The sequence below is a fragment of the Miniopterus natalensis genome, chromosome 12 (genome assembly GCF_054644295.1).
Source record: "Miniopterus natalensis isolate mMinNat1 chromosome 12, mMinNat1.hap1, whole genome shotgun sequence".
In the NCBI taxonomy this organism is placed as follows: Eukaryota; Metazoa; Chordata; class Mammalia; order Chiroptera; family Miniopteridae; genus Miniopterus; species Miniopterus natalensis.
Window position 1 is genome coordinate 50407772 of NC_142092.1, and position 24749 is coordinate 50432520.

At 43.5% G+C, this 24749-nt stretch overlaps 1 protein-coding gene across 1 annotated transcript in view; it reads right to left on the bottom strand.

Annotated features, from left to right (window-relative positions):
* Positions 1-24749, bottom strand: part of GABBR2 (gamma-aminobutyric acid type B receptor subunit 2) — a 298825-nt gene that overhangs the window by 107778 nt on the left and 166298 nt on the right. The window contains exons 6-7 of the mRNA XM_016223063.2: positions 22640-22840; positions 8422-8658 (exon numbers count right to left, since the gene is read on the bottom strand). Of these exons, the coding sequence (XP_016078549.2) occupies positions 8422-8658; positions 22640-22840 (438 nt within the window). The remainder of the gene's footprint in view (positions 1-8421; positions 8659-22639; positions 22841-24749) is intronic.

A 24749-nucleotide genomic window follows, 5' to 3' on the forward strand; every position in this document is an offset into this window, starting at 1 on the left:
TGTCAGTAACTGTCACTCTGATTACCACGTTGCTGGCTCCTTCCTTTGTCTGTTTCTTGCAGGGACCCGGACAGAGTCTGTACATAGGGCTGCTGTTGAAGCTCTCATAAGATGATACACGCCCCCGCACTGCTTTTCATACAGAAACAGCTATTTTCCCCCTGACTTGAGGAAGTCAAACTTGCAAGCTTTGGAAGGCTAGGCATCAATTCAAACAAATTACTAAACCACATTATTTTGATCTTTCAAATTTATCTGACAGCAGAAGGAGTAGGTTTCTTTCCTGTGCTGTATGTTGTCTGCAGTCATTTGTAATTGTGTTTAAATAAATGGGGGGGGGGGGCAGCCAAGCAGCGCCCAGAACACAAGGTTTGGAGACACCTGCATTTAGAATCAGAAGACAGAGGATGCAGCTCTGAATGAGGCTCACCACCAATGCACCCTGGGACCGCAGTGTGGCTATTTCATAGCCTCACTGAGCTATAAGGTCCTAATTTATTCAATCAACAAACATGGATACTGTGGACTAAAAGCCAGTATTATACAAGGCACCAGGGGTACGGAGAGAATAAAAGGCCCCCAGCAAGGGGCTCACAGTGCAGTGGGCAGGGCAGACGAACACACAATAGCCCACTGTAGACAGGAGGCCACAACATCGAACTCTTCCAACATGGGGAGAGTGGTCTCTGCCCTCCCTCCCATGCACCCCACATGGTAGTTTGCTCGGCAAATTGCCCTTGGGGGCAAACTGTACGTCTTACTCCTGCCTGGCCCAGATCTGGCTTATAGGAAGGTACTGGGGATGCTGGCTGGAGTAATGGTTATACCTGAATGGTTAAGAACATGGGCTTCTGAATCAGCCAGACTGGGCAGTTCTGAATAAACTCTGTCACTTGACACCTGTAGGATGTTGGGTAAATCATTTATCTTTGCTTAGTCTGTTCCTTCCATATCTCCGACATGGTCATTAATTATCTAAATTTTTCATTCCTACTCTGTCCCAGGCATCTGGTTCTAAGTCTCAGGGATACAGCAGAGAACAAGAAAATGAATAAGTAAAACGTGCCTCACATCCGATGGGGTAACAGCTGTGAAGAATGAAGGCAGTGGGTGGTGCAATTTTAAATAGGGTGTCAGGGATGGCCTCACGGAGGTGACATGTGGACAGAGATGTGACATAGGTGAGAACCAGCTGCAGCTCACTGGGAGGAGTGTTCCAGGTACTTGGAATTATACATCCCTCACCTTGCAGCTGTTTTGAGCATTGTATTTACTTATTTTATTTATTTATTTTTTTAAACATATCTTTATTGATTTCAGAGAGAGGAAAGGAGGGGGAGAGAGAGAGGTAGAAACATCAATGATGAGAGAGTCATTGATTGGCTTCAGCCCGCAACCCGGGCATGTGCCCTGACCGGGAATCGAACCCCGATCTCCTGGATCCTAGGTCGATGCTCAACCGCTGAGCCACACCCAGCCGGGCTTGAGCATTATATTTAATAACGTGTGCACAGTGCTTAGGATGCTGCCTGGGATGCAGTAGGAGCTCAGTAATTGGTAGCTGTTATTAGCATTGCATTAATAAATATAATTGTGTCAAGGAACAAAGGAGATAGAGAATATAAATGCACTCTGTGCACAGGACAGCCACACATCAAGGACTATTATTATTAGAGTTGTTGTTTATTACTAGCAACTACCTCTAGGGAAGGCTCCTGACAGCCTCAAGTCACAGAGGGCCCATCAGCAACCCTGTCAGCAACTGTCCCTTCCCCTCAGACCCTGGGACTTGAGCCCCAGAGAGATGCTGATGGAAGAGGAGAGTAAAGGATAGGTTTCTCCTCCCCATCCCAACACACACACACACACACATACACACAGCAGGGAGATTTCCACAACTAGGGTGAAATAGTGATGCCAGCTATCACAGCAAGAACATGGGAATCACTATTAGCAGATTCAAGAACAGATTCCTGTTAATAATTCTGTTGTCAGTTCTGATTATTTATTGGGTTAAAAAAGGCTTTTTAGTTTATAGAAGCCTGGGAGGCAGCCGAGTAGAACGGGACTGAATTTCTCAATCACATGTGGATTCAATCCAACAAAGTTTACTCAAGGTTACCAGTGTTTACCGAGCTTCTGGCAGGTGTAAAGTGCTAAGTGAAGTACTGTGGGGACCAGAGGGATGAGACGTGGTCCCTGCAAATCCGAGAGCTGCTATTTCGCTGAAGGAGGCAAATCTGGCTCTCACACAGGCTGACTGTGACAAGCAAAGTGCAATGGAGTGTGAGGGAGAAGAGACTGAAACCTGGTGTGGGAGAGGAGATGGGGCAGTTTGGTGCTAAAGTTATACATAGATAAGAATTAAGTTACCCTCTTGAAAATGCTTAAATCGCTCACCAAGACACATTGGTGTCTTAGATTTGGTCCCCCAGAAGCAGATTCTAGGACAGGGAGTCATATGCAAGTGATTTATGAAGGATGTGTTCTTAGGAGAAACCTGTAGGGAGAGAGGAAAAGGGAAGAGGCCAAGCTTGGATGTGGTTGCAAGGGAGCCTAGCCTCAGCCCAACCCCGTGGGGAGCTGTGGAGGGTGAAGGGCACTGGCGTTGTACCACCACACTGGCTGGTCACTGCTGCTGGCTGGGCTGGGTGTCAGTCCCAGGCACCTCCAGGCTGGGAGCTCATGGGGTGAGCCATTAGCAGAGGGGATGGGCAAACCTAACCTGAAAGCCTTTGGGGGAATGGGCAAACCTGACCAGACCCCTAAAATGGATCACAGGAGATCTGGCTGGGGTTCTAACAGCATCTGCTGCTGGATGGGTGAGAACAAGTGGAGTATAGAAGAAGTTCTGGAAGGGTTTGCTGTTAATCCGTTAACAGCCAAGAAAGGCTCATGAAAGAAGTCCTTAGAATAAATAGGAAACCTTGAGTGGCATCGGGAGCTAGCATGAGGCCTCTGGACAACCCCAATTTCTAGGTCACACAGTAGACACGTCACACTTGGACAAGCGTCTGACAAGTTCTCTAGCGATCGCCTTGAGTACAAAATTGAGAAATAGGAGGGATCATGAAAGCCCGGGGGCTGGAGTCATGATGGTAGACTGGACAGTCCCCAAAGGGATCAAATCCTGGACTGGAAGACTTTCTCCACTTCTGGTGGAGCTCCTAGTGCTCTGTTTCTTATTTCACTCAAATTCAACCTAAAAAAACAAATCTATAAGCTAGATGGTGAGATGAAATGTAAGTCATAAATAGGTGGCTGGTGGGAAGGCTAACGGTTAGCTTTTGTTACTGGGGAATAAAACCAGAACCCCCAAAAGATTAGACAGGCAAGAGAGATGGGCCAACTCTAACAAGATGACATTTAACATGTGTGTGTTTGGATAAAAAGTCAACTGCACAACTTCAGCTCCAGGGTCACAGCAGGGCAAGGCAACAGCGGGTTTCAGCCCACAGTACGATTTCCTGGGGCGAGGAACTCAGTGGTTTCCTCTTGCCACATGATTCCAAGTACCTGGAGTAGTAACTGGATTCCAACCAAACTGAGTTTATGATGTCTGTTTTTTCAGGGAAAACGTTGACATGGGCGGAGAGCAGCAATATTGAGCCTTAGTAGAGATAATTATTTTTAATTATTTTAAAATCTTGCATAAAAACTTGAAGATTAAGGGACACACTGGCAAGGGCTGGATTCTTGTTCATCGGCAACGAACGGATCAATAAACTCTGCAAATTGTCATCTGCTGTTCTTTATCACCTTCCTGGTGAGATCAATTAGAAGGTAACAGTCATCAGAGGGACATGCCTCAACCTAAGGCTGCTGGCCTCTCCAGACAGATGTTAAATTGAGATGTCCAGACCCACAGCTGACCAAGAGAGGCTGGGCAGAGGGTGAAGAACGGATCTATGCCTTAGAGGAACTTCCAGGTCACCCGTTTTGCAGCTGTGATTACTTCTACATTAGGCCGCCACAGGGAATGAGGCAGCAATCACAGGAACCAGCTTAGTAAAAATGGGCCCTCGCCTCACAATCAGAAATATTCCCCAGGAGCTTCTTTCAATCTTTCTATGGCCACATGCTCTTTGAAGCCTCATTGCCCCACCCAAACCTGGTGTACACACCCTCAGTAACTTTCTAGGAAAAATATTATGCATATTACATTTTCACAACAGGGTACAGAGATTTTATTAATTTAGCCTTTGTCATAGGCACCACAGACTAAATATAGTGCCATTTTAAAAGACAAATTAGAAGGAACATTTACCAAAGGGGGTATACTGCTGGTGAGGCCACTGTATCTTAGTCTGACATACCCAAATGATTTGTCCACTTTGAGATCTAGGACATCACCCTTTTATTAAGAGACTGGAAACTGAGAAGAATTTAAAAATAATCACCCAAAGAAAAGTATGACTTTGATTTTTTACCTAGATGCTTAGCACATGTTCCCAGGCATGTTTTTGAAGGGTTATATCTTTCTGTTGGTGAATTTAGGGTACCTCTGGTAGTAAATGTGTTCCTGGACCCAATTTCAATGTGTGTGTATGTGTGTGTGTGCGAGCATGAGTTTGTGTAGGCCTCTCCACACCAACAAGCAATTCTTAAAGACCAGTAGGGGGTGTGTGTGTGTAGGTACATGTGCACGTGCGTGCTTGCACACACCCACACCACTGGAGCCCCAAGCAATTCTCAAGGTTGCTATCTGAGAATCACCCAGACTGCTTGTTAATAATGTGAATTCCTTGGCCTTACTGCAAAGCCACTGTATCATAAGTTCTCTGGCATGGCTGGGAAATCTGAATTTTTAATGAAACTCTCTGGGAGAGTTTCATGCATACAGAAGTTTAGGAATCATTGCCCTAAACAAATTCTGCTGAGTTGGGATTCTCAAAATTCTCTGGGCTTTTGAGACCTAAGTAACAAACCATAAAGAGGTTATAACAGGACTGAAAATGAGAACCATGCCCTTAGGGAATCCAAGGTGGGTAGGATCCCCAGGCCATCGGGGTGCAGGTGGAGCGACAGAATCCCATTTCTGGTTGTTCCCTGAGAAGAGTAGCTGGGAGAAGAACTTCTTAGGAAGATAAAGCAGAGCTGGGCCCCAAGATAAGCCAGATTCCCAGTGTGGGCTGCATGGCAAAACTCTCTTCTTCCACATGCCCACCAGGAGCCACAGGCCCAGCTCCCAGCCCAGAGTGTGCATACTGAATCAATTGAAATTGAGTCACAGATATAATTAATTTAATGTGTTTAAACGATTTTCTGTATAGTAAACATGCTGAATGAGGGTGACCCAGGATAAAGTGTCTGCCTGAGAGGGGAAAAATGGATACTGTGTGTGCTGTATAATGAAAGCCCTTCAGCAAATAGGAAATGCTCCCATTTATTTCTACTTCCCCTGTTCCTTTCCTTTCTAATTCTTTATTTATGACTGAACTTGGCCTTCTGTGGTCTCCTTGGATCACAGAGACACTTTTTATTTTGTCAGAAGACGTCCTTTTTTTTCTCTGATCGGGGGACAATTTTAATGAAAACTGTCTACAACCCAGTGACAAGCACATATTAATATGTGACAAAGAGGACAGGAGAAATGGGGGCGGTGAGGGAGTGGAGAACTGCTTCTCTATTGCAATCTCTTTCCCAACTGAAGGGGGACTTGCACGAAGAGGAGGAGACGGCACCGAGCGTGGGGGCAGGAGCGATCTGGGCTCCCGGCCTCGCTGTGTCAGTCTTCCTGCGTGACTCTGAAAGCTCCCTGCCTGAACCCGGATGCTCACCTACAGTCCCTGGCGGCTGAGTGTGAGGATCTATGAGGCCGCTTTCAGTTCTGACGCTCGCTGAGTTATGAGTCACAAGTCGGAGCAGGCATAAATGTGTGTCAAGGAATTTCCCATTAAAAAGAAACTCATCTTCAAGCCCTGTAAGGCAGTTCAGGCAGTCTTATCTAATTGTTCATCAAGTAGGGATTATGAATTATTTGGCTTAGATGAAAGGGAGCACTTAGAAGTAGTTATAAATTATCTCCAACTAAGACACCTCAGGCAAAATGCTGAGTTCTAGGATTATGAGAGACAGCAAAATGTTTCCTAGATTCTGTAGCTCTCTATACAGTCATTTCAACTTGAGGTACTACAAATTCATTCTATTAAATAAGCGATGAGTGAAAAGAAGTGTGCCCATGTTTTGAGACAGCTCTGCTACAGTGTTACCGGTGGGCCCCTGGGGGACCCCATCCCTCTCTAAGTCTCAGTCTGGGTTTGCACCATGAAGAGAAAGGCTCTCAGAGGTCCTGGGTGCTCTGTGGAGCCTTTTGGAGGGGGGGATCTCTGGGCTGTTGGGTGGGATGAGGAGGGGGCTGTGGGAAGAGGGGGTGAACAGACAGGGCTCCGGACTCCTCCTCTGTTCAACTGAGAAGCTCCTCTTTCATCTGTATGATATACCAGGTACCATGTGAGATTTTATAACAAGAGGTTCTGAGGATAAAAAAAATAAATTTTTTTAAACCACTCTTCTGAGGAAAGCTGTTAAACCTTGCAGTCTGAATGCAGACTGTGCTATAAACACCCACTTTGCTGGTTCTCAAGCTCCGGTGTGCATTACAATCACCTGGAGGATTTGTTAACCACAGCCACTGGGCCCCGCCCTGCAGATTCTGATTCAGTGGGGCTGGGGTGGGGCTGGAGAATTGGCATTTCTAACCAGCTCCCAAGGCACACTGGTGCTGCTGGTCCCGGGTACACTTGGAGAACCTCTGACTTTTAAGAGAAAGGCCAGTTCCCTCAGAAATGGGCTCCAATATACCTCCCCAGCTTTGTCATGCCCCTTTCCAATTCTCCCTGCACACACGCAGGTGCTCCACCTGACCAGACTGCCAGCCCCTCTCTGCATGTCTAAGGCACAGCCCACATGCTGCCTCTTCCCAAAGGACTTCCCTGACTTTTTCTCAAAAGGTCACAGAAACCCTTCTGGGCTCACACAGTTTCTCCTGTGGTGCTAAGCACCTCTTGTCATTTGTGTTCAGGCCTGGACCCTGCATCTGGACCCTCTTACTCACCGTCGTGTCCACACCATTGTCTACACCCCCAGCACCTGCACAGGTGCTCAGTGCCTGGCCCACCAGACCAACAGTGCAAGCCTGAGTGCATTCACGAAGGAATACGAATTTTTAAGAAATGCACTAATCAACCCATCTTATCTACTCCTCTTAATATGCCAAGAGAGACTGATTCTATAAATGACTCAGGACAGCACTTTAGCCATTTCAGCCTATTCTTTAGACAAATGTTTCATATTTTCTGGGAGCAGAGTCAATGGCAAACACATCATCATGAGACAGAAATAACTATCACTTAGGTCCATTATAAGAAGGTAGTGTGCCCGGCCGGGCGTGGCTCAGCGCTTGAGCATCGACCTAGGATCCAGGCGATTGGGGTTCGATTCCCGGTCAGGGCACATGCCCGGTTGCGGGCTTGATCAATGACTCTCTCATCATTGATGTTTCTATTTCTCTCTCTCCCTCGCCTTTCCTCTCTCTGAAATCAATAAAGATATATTTTAAAAACAAAAAAAAAGTAGTGTAATAGAACAATTAAGAGCCAGACCCAACTAAAATTCCAGCTCTACCTCTGATTAGATTTAGTGCTTAAATGCTCTGAGCTCCAGGCTCCTCACCTGTAATGGGGATAATAACAGACCTACTTCCTATGGATGGCACAGGGATGCAATGGGGCCATTATTAACAATAACAATTGCTAGCATTTATTGAGTGCCTACTATGTGCCTAGCACTGGGCATACATTATTGAGTCTAATCTACAGAAAGTGCTTATTAGTACAGTATTTGGCACATAATCAGCATTCAAGAAATATTAGCCATTATTATCATTGCAAATTTTCCTAACTTCTGTGCAAGACATATATCCTTATCTCCATTTCCCAGATGAAAAACTTGAGGCTCAGAGCAAGTTGCTTGCTCAACAAATATTAGCAGTTTTTACTCTGTAATGGCTAATCTTTATAACACTTAACAGGGTAGGTATTATTTCCATTTTGGGAATGAAAACTCTGTTTAAAGAAGGTAACTTGAAAGTAAAGGTCCAGGATTTGAATCTAACTTTGGGTCTAGAGCTTCTGCTACCTACCCCACCCCACCACCCAGTGAATTCCACCTGCTTTGTGTGCAGTCAGCTGATAATGGCCTTTCTAATCCATGAGTTACAGAGAAGCATTTTCCCAACGTGTCAGAGAGCATCACTGCACCTCCCGTTCTAGCAGCCCTGAAATCCTATGGCTCACGGATGTTATTTCAACGATCTGAGAGAAGGGATCCGGAGCCAGAGGGTGTGTGACACAGCCCTCCTGGCCTTTTACGTCTCCAAGGGGCACTAAAAAAAGCAGAGCCCAGGGGCTCGGGACTGACCGTGACCCCGAAGAAATTGGTCTCATTCATGGCGTTAAGGATGATCCTGCCCAGCGTGTGGTCTGTGTAGTTGAAGTCCTGGATCCGCTGGTGCCGGCTGCTGGCGTGCAGTGTCTCCATGGCCCTCTGCAGCGTCTTGGCGATGACCCAGATGCCATCGTAAGCGTACCCGTGGAACTTGCTGGGCCCCACGCCTGACCGCTTGTTGTTGTACTCTCTCTCATACTGCTGTGGTGTCTGGAAAACAAGGGTGGGGGACACCAAGTTACAACCGGCAGGCACATCAGGCACACAGTGTCGAGCGCTGAGACTCTCCAAACCTCCAGGCATTATCTCATTTAATCCTCACCAAAACCTTGAATGGTAGGTACTATAATCACCCCCATTTTACAGGTGAGGAAACTGATTCAGAGAAGTTGACCTGACTAGCACCACAGAGCTAGTGAGTGGCAGGGCTGAGATTTAAACCCTGGTATTTGGGAGGTTAGGGTGAAGGAATCATGAATCCTAACCAGGGCTCCTCCATTATATTTGCAGGGCCTGGGGCTAGAGTACCAGTGGAGGTCCACAGCCTTATGTCTAAATATGTAAATTCTAGATGTTAACAAAAATTGTTCAACAAAATCTTTTTTATTCCCTATCATAATAAATGTACCTTCCTAATGATCTGGAAGGCCAAGTGTGAATTCAGAACTCTAGGGCTCCTCAGGGATCAGGCTGGACGTGGCAGCACGGGGAGAGCTGGCCGTGCTCTGTGGTCCAAGCCTAGCCAAACTCAGTCCACACCTCCTCCTTCTAGCATCAGTAGCCCCTTGACCACCCCAGAGGTACGGTTGACCCTCAAGAGGGCTGACCCAGGCAAGGGGCTCCCCAGGGACCAGAAGCAGATCCAGCCATTTGGGGAGGGAATTTGGGGAGTGGTCTAAGAAGGAGGGAGGTACAGGCTCTGGCTGGGCACATCCTTGTGGCTTTGTGGGCTTTGAGCTCCATAAGGCCTGAGAGGGGCTCTCGTAGAGCATGGGGCCCAGGGGCCCAGGTGCCCAGGTGTAAGGGCTGTTCTGGCCCTACATCATACCATTCCTCTTTCCTCTTCCATAGTATAGCAAGGTCTGTTAATGACACAGCATTTAAAAAAACATCTTGCTCAGCTAGTGTGGCTCAGTGGATTGAGCAACATCTCATGCACCAAGAGGTCACACCAGTTCGATTCCAGGTCAGGGCACATGCCTGGATCGTGGGCTTGATCCCCAGTAGGGGGTGTGCAGGAGGCAGCTGATCGATGATTGATGTTTCTCTCTCATTGATGTTTCTATCTCTTTCTCTCCCTCTAAAGTCAATAAAAACATATTTTTTAAAAAAACAGAATTCTTTTCTCCCCTTGAACTGAATTTCATAAAGAAATTTCTTTGGTGATATTAACATTCTGATTGTGGTCACAAAGTACTGAAAGTGCCTTTTGACTCTAGTCTCTGAGGCGTACACATCCAAATGAGTGCTGTCCCAGGGAACCCATTACCCTCAGCCTCTCCATGGCCTTTTCTCAAACCACTTCTGAACCCCTCTACCAGAAACGTCATCAGAGCCCATGGCTTAGTCTTTGGAAAAACCATCCTTGGGGACAAATCACACATAGAAACCATTGATTCACTGTCAGTTTATATTGGGAAGGGCCCTTAGATGTGTTCATATATGCCCCACCACTGAGGCACAGAGAGGTCCAGAGATTTACCCAAGGTCATACAGCTTATGTTTTGTGTGTAAGCATGTGTGCGCACATGTGTAGCCAGACTGGTCTAATTTCAACTCTGTTACTTCTCTCATTTTTTACTTTTGAGGGCATAATTGCTCTTTGAAAACCACCGCAAGTTGTTTGGGGCCAGGTCTAGTGCATAGGAGGGTGGTGAAGCTGAGCCATTAAAGGTTGGATCATCCCATGGCTGGAACCCAAGTCTCTTGCCCGTGGCACAAGGGGTTAACAGAGTGGGGTCACTCACGCAGGTGCCTGGGGATGGGCAAGACCCTGGCACTGTGGACCGTGCAGATGAGGAATTCTGCTGGAACAAATGTGGATGCTGGTGTCCCAGCAACGGAACCACCTCCTTCTTTTTTGTTTCGGCTCCTGTTGGATGGCTCAGGTTTCATCCCTGTTTACAGTTTTCCTCAGAAATGCATCGTGTCCAGCCATCACATTCTGTTCATCACTCAGAATGCACAGCAGAAACTCTCTTCAAGCAAGGGTTCTTCAAGGAGGCAGCACCGTCTCCAGCCCGGCTCAGCCCCTTCTCACTGTTAATCATGCCCCCCCGCCACATCCCCGGCGGCTTTCTGCCATCATCCTTCACCCTCTCACTCCTCGGGGCGCAAGAACCAGTCCATTAGGAGGCTCTCCCAGCCTCAAACCTTTTTGGGTCCTTCGATCACGTCAAGTTTGTTTGCACCTCAGGGCTTCTGCACTAGCCGTTTCCTCTGCCGGAAAGCTTCTTCCCCATGAAATTCTTGGCATCCCAATGTCAACACTTGTCACTTCTCAGGGACAGCTTTCCTGATCTGCCCTTTCTAAAATCCCCTCACCCCAGGCGTTCTCTAACCACTGGTTTTTATCTTCTTTATTGTACTCTTTACGTCCTGAGATTTATTGTTTCTTGTTCCAACCCCCCTCCCCACAATTTGAATTAAGCTCCATGGGGTCAGGAATGCTGTTTTGATCACTGAGGTATCACCAGAACCCCAAACAAAAACCTACAGAGACCCTTTCTAAGTCTGTTTCTCCATCCGAAAAATGAGGAGGTTGGACCGAGTGATCTAGCAGTGACCTCTCAGGAGTAGAGGCAAGAGTCTGGCAGTGTGACAAGGACACAGGATGTGGAAGCAGGCCGACCTGCCATCCAGCCGCAGCTCTGTGGTTTGCTGACTGTGACTGGGTGGGTCCCATCTCCCCCAGGTCTGCATGTCCTCCCTTGTTGGGTGGCCACGAGGGTTCAGTGAGATGAAGGATGCAAAGTGCATGGTACAGTGTCCAGGGCATGGTAGGCGCCCACAAATGCCAGCCCGTTATTAAGAAGAAAGGTTCGTGACATGAGCGTGGGTTCTTCAAGCTGGCATTCAGCACAGCTGCTTGCCCCGGATGCCTGGCAGACCCCGAGACGGTGCCGGAGCCCACGCTGACGGGCCAGCATCCTCTAGTGTGTGGACAGCCTACCTATACTTCCTTAACAATATCCAATTATTGGACATTTAGGCAAAAGCATCTTTGTATTTAAGTTTCCTAAACACATACTGACAATTTTTTTTTCCAAAATAAATTCTCAAAGATATAATTGCTGAGGGAAAGGGGATATGAAACTTAAACATTATTCATGCATATATAGATAGGGCTAAATTATTCTACTCAAATATGAAAAGTTAAAATTCCACTGTGTATGAAAGCACCCATTTCCCTGTATCTTTGACAACAACAGATATTTTAATTTTAAAAATCATTGTCAGTTTGTTAGGTTAAGAAAAAAGTATATCTCCTTTTAATTTTAATTTGCATATCTCTGATTAACAATTAAGAACGAGTTCCTTTCAAATTTTGATGGACAATTTTTGTTTCTTAGGTGCATGTCCTTTTCATACCATATTGCTGTGGCAGCAGTCACACCTTTAATGTTTTGTTTTAATGCATTCTTGTTATTTTTCCATCTTTTACTATTTGGCTACATATTTCTTTGATGTTTAAATGCAATATGGGTTGATTTCTAGTTAATTCAGCTACTGGCTGTTTTAAAAGTATTAAAATGACTTGAATGTGTAGTTCTGTAATTAATTGCTGTGGGCATAAAATAAATGAGATCCCTTTGACTTTTCTCCTCCTCGACTTTGCTCCTATGAGCTTTTTCTGATGTGCGCAGAGGCATCCGAGGGCTGCTGGTGTCTGTCTTTGGGTCCTGTTTGTTCAACCTAATAACTGCTTTCAGATGACATCTCTGGACTTCTTTCCTACTCAGAACATGTCACTGGGGCACCCTGCAATGTTTCTGTGACCTTCTTAAAGTCAGGAGTCCAGATCTGAGTGTGGTCTCATCAGGAGGGAAATAAGTACCATTTTAAAATTTCCTTGATATAGTTTATTGGGGTTATTTTTTGTGGGGATGCTAGGGGGATCAAGATCATATTGTTTATTCAATTAACCAGGGCCAATGCAAGTCCCCATAGATCCTTTTTACATGTGTATTTATAAATCCCTATCTTTTCTATCTCAAAAACTGTTCTTCATCCCAAGGACAAGGGCAGAAGGAGGGTAGGGAACACTGGAAACCTGGCTGTTTACCTCATTTCTGTGGGCGGAGTCCTTGCAATGGGACATAGGTGTAGCTGAACTCTGAAAGGTGACCTCATTCTCACTGTCTTTGCAAGCACCAAGTTGAAGTTTTTGCTACCACCTTATATCTCGGGCCATTCATCACTTCCCAGGTGAAGCCAGCACCAATCTCCCTTGGGCAAAACAATGACAGCAGGAAGAAACAACTGTCTGAGAAACAGTAATAGTTGCTCTTGCAGCAGGCCTCGGATTATTCAGGGCAGAAGCATTTCCCTTGTAAAGCAGACACTGGAAGCTGGTTAATTACTCATTATCTGAGGTCAAGGGTATGAGATGCTAAAAGCTTCTGAGAAAATAACTTTGTATAGATTTTCCCAATTACTGACAGGTTGTGCTCCAGCATATTTTTGAAAGGCAGTTGATGGAACTTGGGACATATTTTCCCACAGAAACTCTGTTATAAATAGTGGTTAGGTTCCCGAGCTAGCCCACACAGGCTTGCTGACCCCACAGTGTGACTAAGCCTTATGGGTCTGTCATCCCAATGGAACCCAGTGGAGTCTCGCTTTCAGGGGAGGAGGCCTCATGGACTGAACAGAGGACAAAGACACATCTCCAACTGCCACCCCTTGGCCCCCACCCCCTCCAGCTGTAAGACTGGCAGTTTCTCCCTAGAATTCCTTATAAGATGTTGGAACCACACTGTCTCATTTGGAAGGTACACTTGGAGATACTTAGTCTACTGGTTCCTGTGCTCCAGCTTGTGCATCACCTGGGAGCTTGATAATAAAGCAGATGCCAGGGCTCTGCATTTTGTTTCTGCGTGTCTGTGAGATAACTTAGACATTCGTATTTTTAAAAATCTTCTAAGATTTCAAAAATACACAAATCAGTCACCGTTGATTAAGCCCCTCCCATAAACTGATTATTGGATCTCTTCAGTAGTAACTCCCAGGTGTTTGTTGCGCTCCTCCTGAGACCCTCCAGTGTGGGAAGCTCACTCTCTCTCAGGCAGAGCCTTCCACTGAAAGAATGCCTGATGCCTATTGGACTGCCCTTCCAGCTGCACAGTTTTCACCTATCTCCCTGTAACTTACATTCAGCACGCTACATCCCTCTGTGAAGCCACAATAAACACCTGCTCCCTCTTGCTTACCCCATCCCCAATGGACTCTTCTCCTTTTAAGTGAAACAGTCTCAGTTCAGACGTCTACCCTGACTATGATGAAATAGCTTATGTCAGACCAAAGCTGTTATGAAGAAAGTTCAGAAAAGCAGAATAAAATATAAAAAGAGTTATTCAAAGGCATCAGAAAGCAACCAGGACATCCAGGACTTGAGCAGCCAAGATTCTGAAGAGAGGAGAAATGCTTTGAGAAGAGTCCAAAATTTTTTGCTGTTTTCCCTTGAAGCACCTGATCATTTGTAAGGCCAGTTGCAGAAACAGAAAGCATTGGCTCAGAGTTTTAGCAGTTCCAAAGGGAAGGGAAAACAAAAAAACTGTAGTTTATGAATATCAGAGCAGCAAGGCTTATAGTGCCAAGGTCTCAGAAAAAGGAAACACAAAAAAGTGAGCCCAGTATTCAGACTGGCATTTGCACTTGAAACATTTGGTAATAACTGCATAAAGCAAGAGGCTACATAAAGCAAGAGACTGAGAAGCCAAGCAAAAAGTGGTGCTGAGGGGCTAAGCAAAGAAGCAGAAGTGTTTGGAGTTTCATAGTATCAGGAAGGCAAAAGTTGGAATCCAGGGGCAGTAAAACACCCCAGGATTTCAGGGGAGAACCCTGAAATACAAATATCAGAAATGAGGGCAGACAAAAATAGAGCAGGCCTTACAAAAACTAAAATCAAGCCTGAATCACCTCAATTCCTGATTGGATTAAAGTGATCAGCCTCTATCCTTGGTGCCTGCTTGAAGAGAAAGAAATCTTTTCTGGAGAAAGATAACACCATATGTAGTCTCTACAGATGTTCATATCCAAGTCAACTAATCAAATTTATCATGTATACTAGGAGATAGGACCACATAAGAAAAAAGAAAAGAATAGAAGTAAGTTAAGTAATTTGGAAAAGAAAAAAGTAGGATATAGAAACAGACCCACAGGTGATCCAAATCTTGAAGTTATTAGACATGGACTTTAAAATAGCAAGATTTATATGTTCAAAAAATAGATTAAAAGATAGAGAATATCACCAGAGAAACTGGGAGCTAAGAAAGAAAAAAAAAGGAAATTCTAAAAGTCACAAATATAATAACTGAATTTAAGAACGCAATAAATGGATAAAGCAGCATATTAGACATAGCAGAAAATAGGCTAGTGAACTGGAAAAAAGTTTAGTAGTAAATATTCAGACTAAAGCACAGAAAGGGAAAAGAATGGAAAATAAGAAATGAACATAAGCAATGTATGGAACAAGCTAAAAATGTATAGCATGTGTATAATTGGTATCCTGAAATGTGAGGAAAGAGAGACTAGGCAGAAGCAATATTTAAAGAGATATTTCCCCAACACACATCAACCCACAGATTCATGAAGTTCTATAAAGTTTTGGGAACTCCAATCAAAATAAACACACACAAAACCCCTCACCTCAGCAAAGCATTGTAAAAATGCTGAAGACCAAAGCAAAACCAAAAATCTTAATAGTAGGCAGAAGGAAAAAGAGTTGCATTACCTTCAAAAGAGCAATAATAAGCCTGACAGCTGATTTAATAGAAACAATGGAAGCCAGAAGACAATGAAATGACATCCTAAAGTGCTGAGAGAAAATAATAGATCATCTAGAATTCTACACCTAGTTCATAGATCTCTCAAAATGGAAGGTGAACACACTTCTAAAAAAAAAGATAGGAAAATATCTCCATGAGTTTGGGTGGGCAAAGATGCTTAAACAGGACACAAATATACTAATCATAAAGCAGACTAATAAACTGGGTGACATTAAAATTAAGAATTTCTGTTCAAAATACAACATTAAAAGAGTGGAAAGATAAAATACAGAATGGGAGAAGATATAAATAATACATATAGCCTTCCAAAAATTCATATCCAGACTATAAAAAGGATTTTTACAAATCAATAATAGGGAGAGACTCCAAATAGAGTCAAAATGGCCAATAAAGATATGAAAAGATGTCCAACTTCATCAGTTATCAGGGAAATAAGTTCAACCTAAAATGAGATACCACTACACACTTACTAGACTGGCTAAAATTAAAAAGCTGATAATACCAAATGTTGGTGAGCATGTGAACCAACTGGAACTCTCAATCAGTGCTGGTGGGTGTGTAAATTGGTGCAACCACTTTAGAAATCTGTTTGGCAGGATCTACTAAAGCTGAACATATGCAGATCTTAAGACTCAGATATTTCACCCCTAAGTATACGCCTAACAGTCATTTGAACATATATTCATCAAAATATATCAAGTACCTACAAATAAATCAAGCAAAATATGTACAAGAATTCTACAGAGAAAATTATTAAACATATTTGAGAGAAACTGAAGAAGATCTAAGTAAATGCAGGGTATACAAAATTCATGAATTGGAAGACTATAAATATTAAGGTATCAGTTTTCCCTAAATTGATCTACAGATTCAATAAAATTCCAACAAAAACCAGATCAGGTTTGTGTGTATGTGAGTATAAGCTGATAACCTGATTTAGAACTGCATACAAAAATTCAGAGACAAAAATAGCTAAGAACAACTATGAAAGGAGGGAATCCTTATTACTTGTCATCAAGACTTATCACAAAGCTATAGTAATGAAAGCAAAGGTGTTTTGGTGAAAAAACAGACAAATGGAAGAGAAATGAAAGTTTAGAAGGAGAGCCCGGCCGGGCGTGGCTCAGCGGTTGAGCGTCGACCTAGGATCCAGGAGATCGGGGTTCGATTTCCGGTCAGGGCCCGGGTTGCAGGCTCGATCAATGACTCTCTCATCATTGATGTTTCTATCTCTCTCTCTCCCTCTCCTTTCCTCTCTCCGAAATCAATAAAGATATATTTAAAAATAAATAAATAAATAAATAAATAAATAAATAAATAAATAAATAGAGAAAAAGTTATCTGCACTCATTTGATTTATGATAAAGGTAATACGGCAGCACAGTGCGGGAAATTATGGACTTTTCAATAAGTGATAATGGATTAATTAGCTATCCGTATGCAAAAAAAAGGAAGAAAAGGTGTCTTGATCTTTACCTCACACCATCCACAAAATCAACTCCAGGTTGACTGTAGATCTAAATGTGAAAAGTAAAACAATAACACTTCTAAATGACAAGAGAGGAAAATATATTCATGACCTTGGGGTAGGCTTTGTTAAAATAAAGAATTTCTGTTCATTAAAAAATACCATTTAGAGGACTTCTCGGCAGCTGAGGACAATGCAAGCTATGGATTAATTAACCTCCCCAAACTATACTAATTGGCTTTATAACTGCAAAAATTCTACACAAGATCATACCCTCACCAATGACTGAAGATGGGGAATACCAAAACTGCAAAGTCACTGTGAGTAAAGAGAAAAATTAACAAATTCCAGCACTGAAATCACTTAGGCTTTTGCCCTACTCGTGCCCTGGTGCAAGGCTTGTGGCAAATGTAAGTAGACTGAAAACACTGTGAGGAAAACAGAAGATAAGAGCCATTTAAGGGTGAATTAGAATAAGTACCAGCAAGATGAATCCACCCTAAATCTGAAGATACTAAAAAAGTAACTGGACAGACCAAAACACTTACTATAGAAAAGGGATTTCAAGTCTTTACCTAGAGTGGTAAGCAACACTGTACATAATAGCCAAAAACTAAATAACCAAATGCCCCCTTAAATAAATCATGTGTAGTCAAACAGTAGAATACTATATAACAGTGAAAATAAACAAATGTCTACATGGGACAACATAAATTAACCTTACTAACATAATGTCGTATGATAGAGGCAAGGCCTGTAGGTATTGAATGGGGCAGGGCATAAAGATGGCTTTTAGAATGCTAGTAATTTTCATTTTCTTGACCTGGGTGGTGGGTACATGGTTATTCTATTTAAATAAAAACAATTCTTTTGAAAAATCAAAAGTAACCCCAATTCCTTCGGTTGTTTCTCACCTCACATAACTTTGAGTTACGGACTCATCATCCATCTCACTTCTCCTTTTTCCTACCCCTGAGGCTTCTGTGCTGAAGAAGGAAAAGAACTATAATTTGTTGGGCACCTATTTTGTGTCTGGAACTTTGTAAGATACTTTCTTCTGTATTATCTCATCTCTAAAAGCTCCATGTTCTTTGTCACATGCTCCCATGGCAGTGACAATGAGATGGGTGCAGCGTTCCATGGGTCATTGGCTCTAAGCTGAGGACCCACTAGATTTGTGTTTCCTCCAGTTCTGTTGATTAAACAACTGCAGGTGGTCGCAGAAGCTTCTTGCCAGAAAACATTATAAAACTCTTCAAGAGAATGAGCCTATGCCTTTGATAGAGTGTTGGGGCCATCTCTGGAGTCCCCATTGAGCCCAAGGTTCTGTGAACATCTCCATCTGGTGCCTGGCCCAGCTCTGTGTCTTAGCTGGGAACTATAATGAGAAGATGTCCTTAACAGCAAGGCTGAAAAAGTCAGCCAAAATTGCAAATGCTAACCATGGAAACAAACCTAACAGGACTCTGAAAAGTGAAAGCTGACATTGTAAAGCATCAATGTCAACAGGGTCACTTTGAGGGAGTAGAGTGGTGATGGGAACCTCAATGAGGTGAAAAAGCCAGACATTAGAGCCAAAGCAAGTGATCAGAGGCCATTGTCAAGAAGTTTCTAGAAGACTGAGCTCTAAATGAGCTTGGGGAAACCAGAAGGTCTGCACTTGCTCCATCATTGGAAAATCAATAGGAAGGGACTGATGAATGTGCTCTGGAGGGAGACCATGACCTTTGTTGTTCCTCCCACCAGAAATCTCCTGGGTGTCAATGAGAGAGCTGGGGAGAGCCTGATGCTGGAGACAGGCGAATGGAAGAAGGAATCTCGGGGAACGCATTCCAAGAGGGAAAACTATTCCACCTGATTCTGTGATTTTCTCAGGAGTCACCTTTATCCTGGGGATTCCAGGGTTTAACATTATTATAATTGTGTCACACAGCTTGCTGTAATTACCTCATACCACATTTACATAGTCAGAGAACTTAGCTTGGAAAGGACACCAGCAGTTATGAGGTCCAATCTCATTTTCAGTTGAAGCTATTGAGACCCGGGGAGAGAGAGAGGTGGTGGTTTAATTGGTGGGAATGCCAGGATTTGTGCCAGATCTCCTGATCTTCTGCTAGGTCACTTACTAACATGGGCCTGCTGGGATGTCACATAAAGGGCCAATTTGGTTGCATTCTGTTCCTAAGTGTGTCACAAGTCTAGAGGGATAGCGTGGTAGATAGGAAGGTGCACGGCGTGGAAAAATGGCAGTCCTGGCTGCAAGTCCTGGATCTCTCCCTGGCCTTCTGGAAAACGATATCCATTTCCTCGGGCGGCCATAATAAATTTCCACAAACCGGGTGGTTTAAAACAACAGAAATTTATTTTCTCACAGTTCTGGAGACCAGAAGTCTGAAACTAAGGTGGTGCTGGGGTTGGTTTCCTCTGGCAGCTCTGGAGGAGAATCCATTCGTGCCTCCCCTGGCTCTGGTGCCTGCCAGCAATCCTTGGCACTCTTCATCTTGCAGATGCTTCACTTCAGTCTCTGCCTCCAACTTCACGTAACCTTCTCCTTGTGGCAAATCTCCCTCTGTCTTCCTCGTAGGAGGACACTTGTTATCGGATTTAGGGCCTACCCAGGTAATCATGGATAATTTCATCTCATGATTGTTAATTAAATCTTCAAAGACCTTTTTTCCCCCAAATAAGGTCACGTTCACAGGTTCTAAGGGTTAGAATGTAGATATATCTTTCCAGGGGTCACTATTCAACCCACTACAGGGATCTTGGGGGTGTCCCTTCTGCCCCTTAGCTTCCCAATATGTAAATAGAGAGGATGGCAAGAACCCGTTGACTTGGGATGGTTCTACACATGTTTGCTTGTCTTCCTGGACACTGATGGACCCCAAAATACAGGCATCAACCCAGCAGCCTGAGCCATGCTGACCACCATCCCCAGCAGTCATGAAAGATGCAAATTCAAATTCAAGAAACATTTCTCAACTCTCTAGAACTTCCTTTGACCATAGACTTTTGAAGGCTGGTTGGGGAAGTTGGCTTATGGTCAGACCACAAATAGGAATGCTTTGTTAACTCTGGGCCCTACACCTGGGGAGAGAGCATTCAATAAGAGCAAGTATAAAGGACAGATGAGCTCAGAAAGGGGCTTGACACATACAACTTGTTCAGGGCCAGGATCAGGGGGTCGGCGAGCGAGGAGCTCCCTTCTGGTGCAGAATTTAAGAGGGAGCCAAAACCCTCAGTAATCAAGATAAATAATATTTTAACAAATCAAAACTAATGCAAAAAGTCTATGATGAACAAAATATTAAAATTTTAAATAAAGACAAGATCTAATCCTACAACCATGTGACTCAAATCAATTAGCTCACCCTAAACCCAGTCCTGAGGATCTTGTCTTTGATTAAAATTTTGATATTTTGTTCATCATGGAGTTTTGCATTAACTTTGAATTTTAAAAAATATTGCATTAAAATATCTTTTACCTTGATTACTGAGGTTTTTGGCATTCCCTTAGATTTTGCCCTTAGTCCCACGCATGGAACCTGAGTTATAACTGGAGGGACATGCTATTTAGTTTGGACTAGAGATGCTTCCAGGGATGTGGTCACTGCCAAAAGGACCTGTGTGAGCCCACATGGACCAGTTGGGGACATTAAGGGAGAAATAGTGAGTCCTTTGGTACTGGAAGGATCTGAGAATCTGATGAGAGGCTGGTCTACATGATCTCTAGGAGAGCCCTAAGGCCTCTGATTCTAAGAGGCAAAAGGCTGCAGGTGTCCCTGTGTAACTTCAATCACCGTGTAACCTCAGTATAATGTAAGAAAGGCTGCCTCTTGCCTCAAAGACTTTGGGGACAGGGGCTGGGTCTCCTGGAATGTTGGAAGCTGCCTCAAGCTGAGAGCCTGCCTTTGCTCCCACAGTACTGCTCCACCCTGGGAGGCCCGGAGTCAGTTGTCACTCCGTGAGATGAAATGAACAGACCCAGGAATAGCCCCAAGGTGTCCCTTCACAGGCATAGCAATACAGGGTTAAGTTCAACCTCCTCACCAGCCCCAAATAAAAAAAATTAAAAATCAAAAAGGAAAGTTGGTGACCTGGGAAATAATTTGTTATAAAGTAAAAATATTTGCTCCAAGGAACCCTACAAAAAATGATCTTCCCCGAATGCATTCCTGTGCATGGCTCACATCTGTGCTTGCCTGCCTGGGGTCACATCCACACTTCTGAGGATGATGGTTGAGGCCCTTCCCACAGCATCTTATGGCCCTCACCCCCACTTACTTCACAGATCTCATGTCTAATCATTTACGTCTTTGGTCTTCCTTAAGTCTCTCAGTTTATTTATTGTACTCTCTGCCTGTATAGAATTTTTTCCCTAAGTTTTTGTATGTTCCTCAAATTTTATACTATTTTTAGATTAAAGTATAGGGTATTCCTGGATCAAGTATCTTTTAATAAACTGCAAACTTTGACACTTTTAATAATAACACTTGCTGAAATATAATGAGTTGTTTCTACTCATTATTCAACATCTCAAAACCTTTTTATATATTCATTGATTTTGGTATAAAAATATTTCTTTCAACCTTTCCTAACCAGAGTGTTTTTCTAGGATCTCTCAGGTGCCAGCATGATCTAAAGAGTTGTTTACAAAATGTGTCCTAATGATTTGCCATTTATTTGACAAATCAATAAACCATTCTTGTAGAGTTGGCTCCAATTGAGATTAAATAATGGATAAAAATAATACATACATATTTTACTTTACATGAAGTTTATTCTTCAAATGAAACTGGGTCTGTAAGAACTCGAGTTGATATAGAATTTAATGATCTACGCTCTGAGAAGACAGAAAAGAATTATGTGCACTGATGTACTGAACTTTGGCTAGCAGTAAAAACTGAGCAATGTAACCATCTTCACCAGGGCTGTCATCACCTGATTCTTGATAACACTCACTCACACTGCTAGAGAACAGTGTATGTACTTCTGAAATACTTTTACATGTGCCATATTGCCTGGTTCCCTCACAGCCCTACTGGACAATCAGGGCAGGGGTTCGGAACCCCTAATGAACATACGGAGGCCCCAAGGAACACCTTGCCTAGGTTCTCCTCCCAGTTGTGACAGTACCAAGGTGCCAGGCACCATGTCAGCCATCTTGCACAATCTGCTATCAGTCCTCCTTGTAACCCCAGAGGAGGTAAAAGTCCTCCTTTTACCACTATTATACAGATGAGGGAACAGTGGCTCGGAGAACTCAAGCTCAAGGTCACAGCTGCTAAGTGCCAAAATTGGGATTCAAACCAGGCTGGCTGGCCTACAGCACATGTTTCCCCAAGTCTACTTGAGTCTTTCTTCTTTGAGTTAACAAGAGCATCAGTGTGACTGAGAAACGATATTCCCAGTCTGAGGGGCACAGGATAAAACCATAGCAGAATCTCAGAGGCAAAACTTGTCGTTGGTACAGCAAAAGTCACAACTTCACCCTTTACATGTACACTGTGTTATGAGCTTACGAAATACCCTTACCCCATTTGACGTCCACAGTTTCCTAGAGGGGCACGCAGTGGATGGCTGGCTATTCCCATTTAATAGATAAGTGAAGCTCAGAGAGGTCAAGTAGTTTGCTCAAAGATACAGAGCAAAGGGCACTTTTTGCCAACATAATCAGACAACGTGATAAAAGGACACAGACCAAGGCACTGACCTTTCCTGAGATGGTTTTGATCTGCTTAGAGCTCAGGGGTTCAAAGTCCACGCCGATATAGCCCTCCATGGCAGCAAGCAGATTCTTCCGGAGACAACGTGATGAGTTGGCTTCTTTATGCACTTGCTCCCACCAGAAAGGCTCATACCAGCCCGGGATAATCCACTGGTATTTGCTACCATACATGTTCTCCTCATATGCCTGCAACAGATGGGATAACCAGGAAGGTACCAAGAATTAAACATTTGTTCAAGGCTTTGTGCCCTATGAGAGAGCTGTATATGTATGTTGTGTGTGGCGGAGGGAGGGGGGACTCAGGCTTCCTCTTAGCAGAGAATTTATTAAACTTTTAATATAATTTTTCTATTACTTGCTTGGTCTCCTCCTTGTTATCTCTCAAGGGATCCCAGGTAGTTTGTGGATAACATGTATAATAGAATAATAAAATTAAAACATAAGGACCTGAAAAAATATAAATTATAGTATGTTTACAGGAGGTAAAGGGAACAGAACATAGACAAGTCAAACAAAGTTTCCAATACTATACATAATAAGTTGAATATTTCACCAGGAGCTTCCTGACAGCCCAAGAGAAAAGGGCAACAAGATCATTTGCCTAGCCCTCATTATCAATAAGGAGAAAACAGACCAGTTCTTCAGGGAAACAAAATGTTTTCTAGGCTTTAACCCTAAAAAAAATGCTTCATGTTAGCGAGCATGGTATCAACGGTATTCCTACAATAAACAGATTTCATAAGGCTATTTTTGTATAGATCTTCACTAAAAGCTGAGATCGTAATCTTAAAATACAATCCAGGGGAAGCAATTTTGCAAGAGGCCAAGAAAATTTAATCTAAGTATGCAATTTATATAAGATGCCTCTTGGCAAACTGAGCAGTCTCTCTGAATCTTTACCCAAAGCTTGGTGTGCATAAATCCAATCTTAAAAAAAGTCCCTTACATTTGAATGCTTTACATTTATCTTATTTGTCATTCATGCTCATCCTTTGAGGCAGTTAGGGCAGAATTTATTATCCTCATTTTAGAAACGAGGAAACAAAAAATCAGAGACTGAAAGTCACTTTCCAAGGTCACACAGCCAGGGAGAAAAGTCAGTCCGGAACCTAGGTCTGCTGACTATCATGCTGCAAAACCACACTGCCTTCCTTCCATTAAAAGAAAATCATCAGACTGTTCTATTGGACCTCTATTTGGCTTTGGTACTTATTGTGATGATATTATATCAAGAAAAGAATGCTTTTTGATAGCTTAGATGCACCCAGAAAATTCCACTATGTAGGCATGTCATGTGCCATCAAAAGTTGGCCCAGAATGAAGTTTCTAAGTAGATTCAAAGTTCATTTTTTGAAATTCCCCTCTATTCTTAGCAAAACAAAACAAAACTTTCTGGAAGCTTTCTCAGTCTTAATGGGTTGAGGCAAGAAGATAGCCCCACTTATTAGAAATGGACATTAAATAAGAGTCAATAGAGAGTGGGGACATGAGGAGGTCTGCTAGTAAGACACCAAGGCAGATTTTCATCCCTCTCTGAGGACAGAGACCATGTGATAACTGAGAGGAGAGGCAGCGCTGAGCTGGAGTCAGGGGCCTAGCAGGGATCTGCAGTGATAGCTCTTTGACCTACTACCTTCCCATTAGAAGTTGTTCCTTGTGAGTGAATTTTCCAGAAAACACACGCTTAGTCCATTTGAGTGACAACACGCTTTGTTTAGAACATTAGTCAATTTTATGAAGATAAAAAACTGTCTCCTCACCTGGGGGAAAAAAGCTTACAGTCAAGCAGCACTGGACTCTCTGCCCCACAGCAGCTGGGTAACTAGCACATGACACCTTGGGCCTCACCTTTCTCATCTACAGCATGTGGAAAGCAAAGCCCCTTACACTGGGTTGGAGTAAGAATTAAATGAGATCATATGTGTAGCAGGTCTGCCCAACGCTACACGCAGGGACGTTTTAGCTGCTCCTTCTTGTTCCTTTCTCTTTTTGGTAACTCGGAGTTTCATTGTGAACATCAGTCGTTATTATGAGCCACGCACGTGATACTCTTGGGGGTAAAGAAGACTGGTCCAAATACCAAATGGCCCTGGAC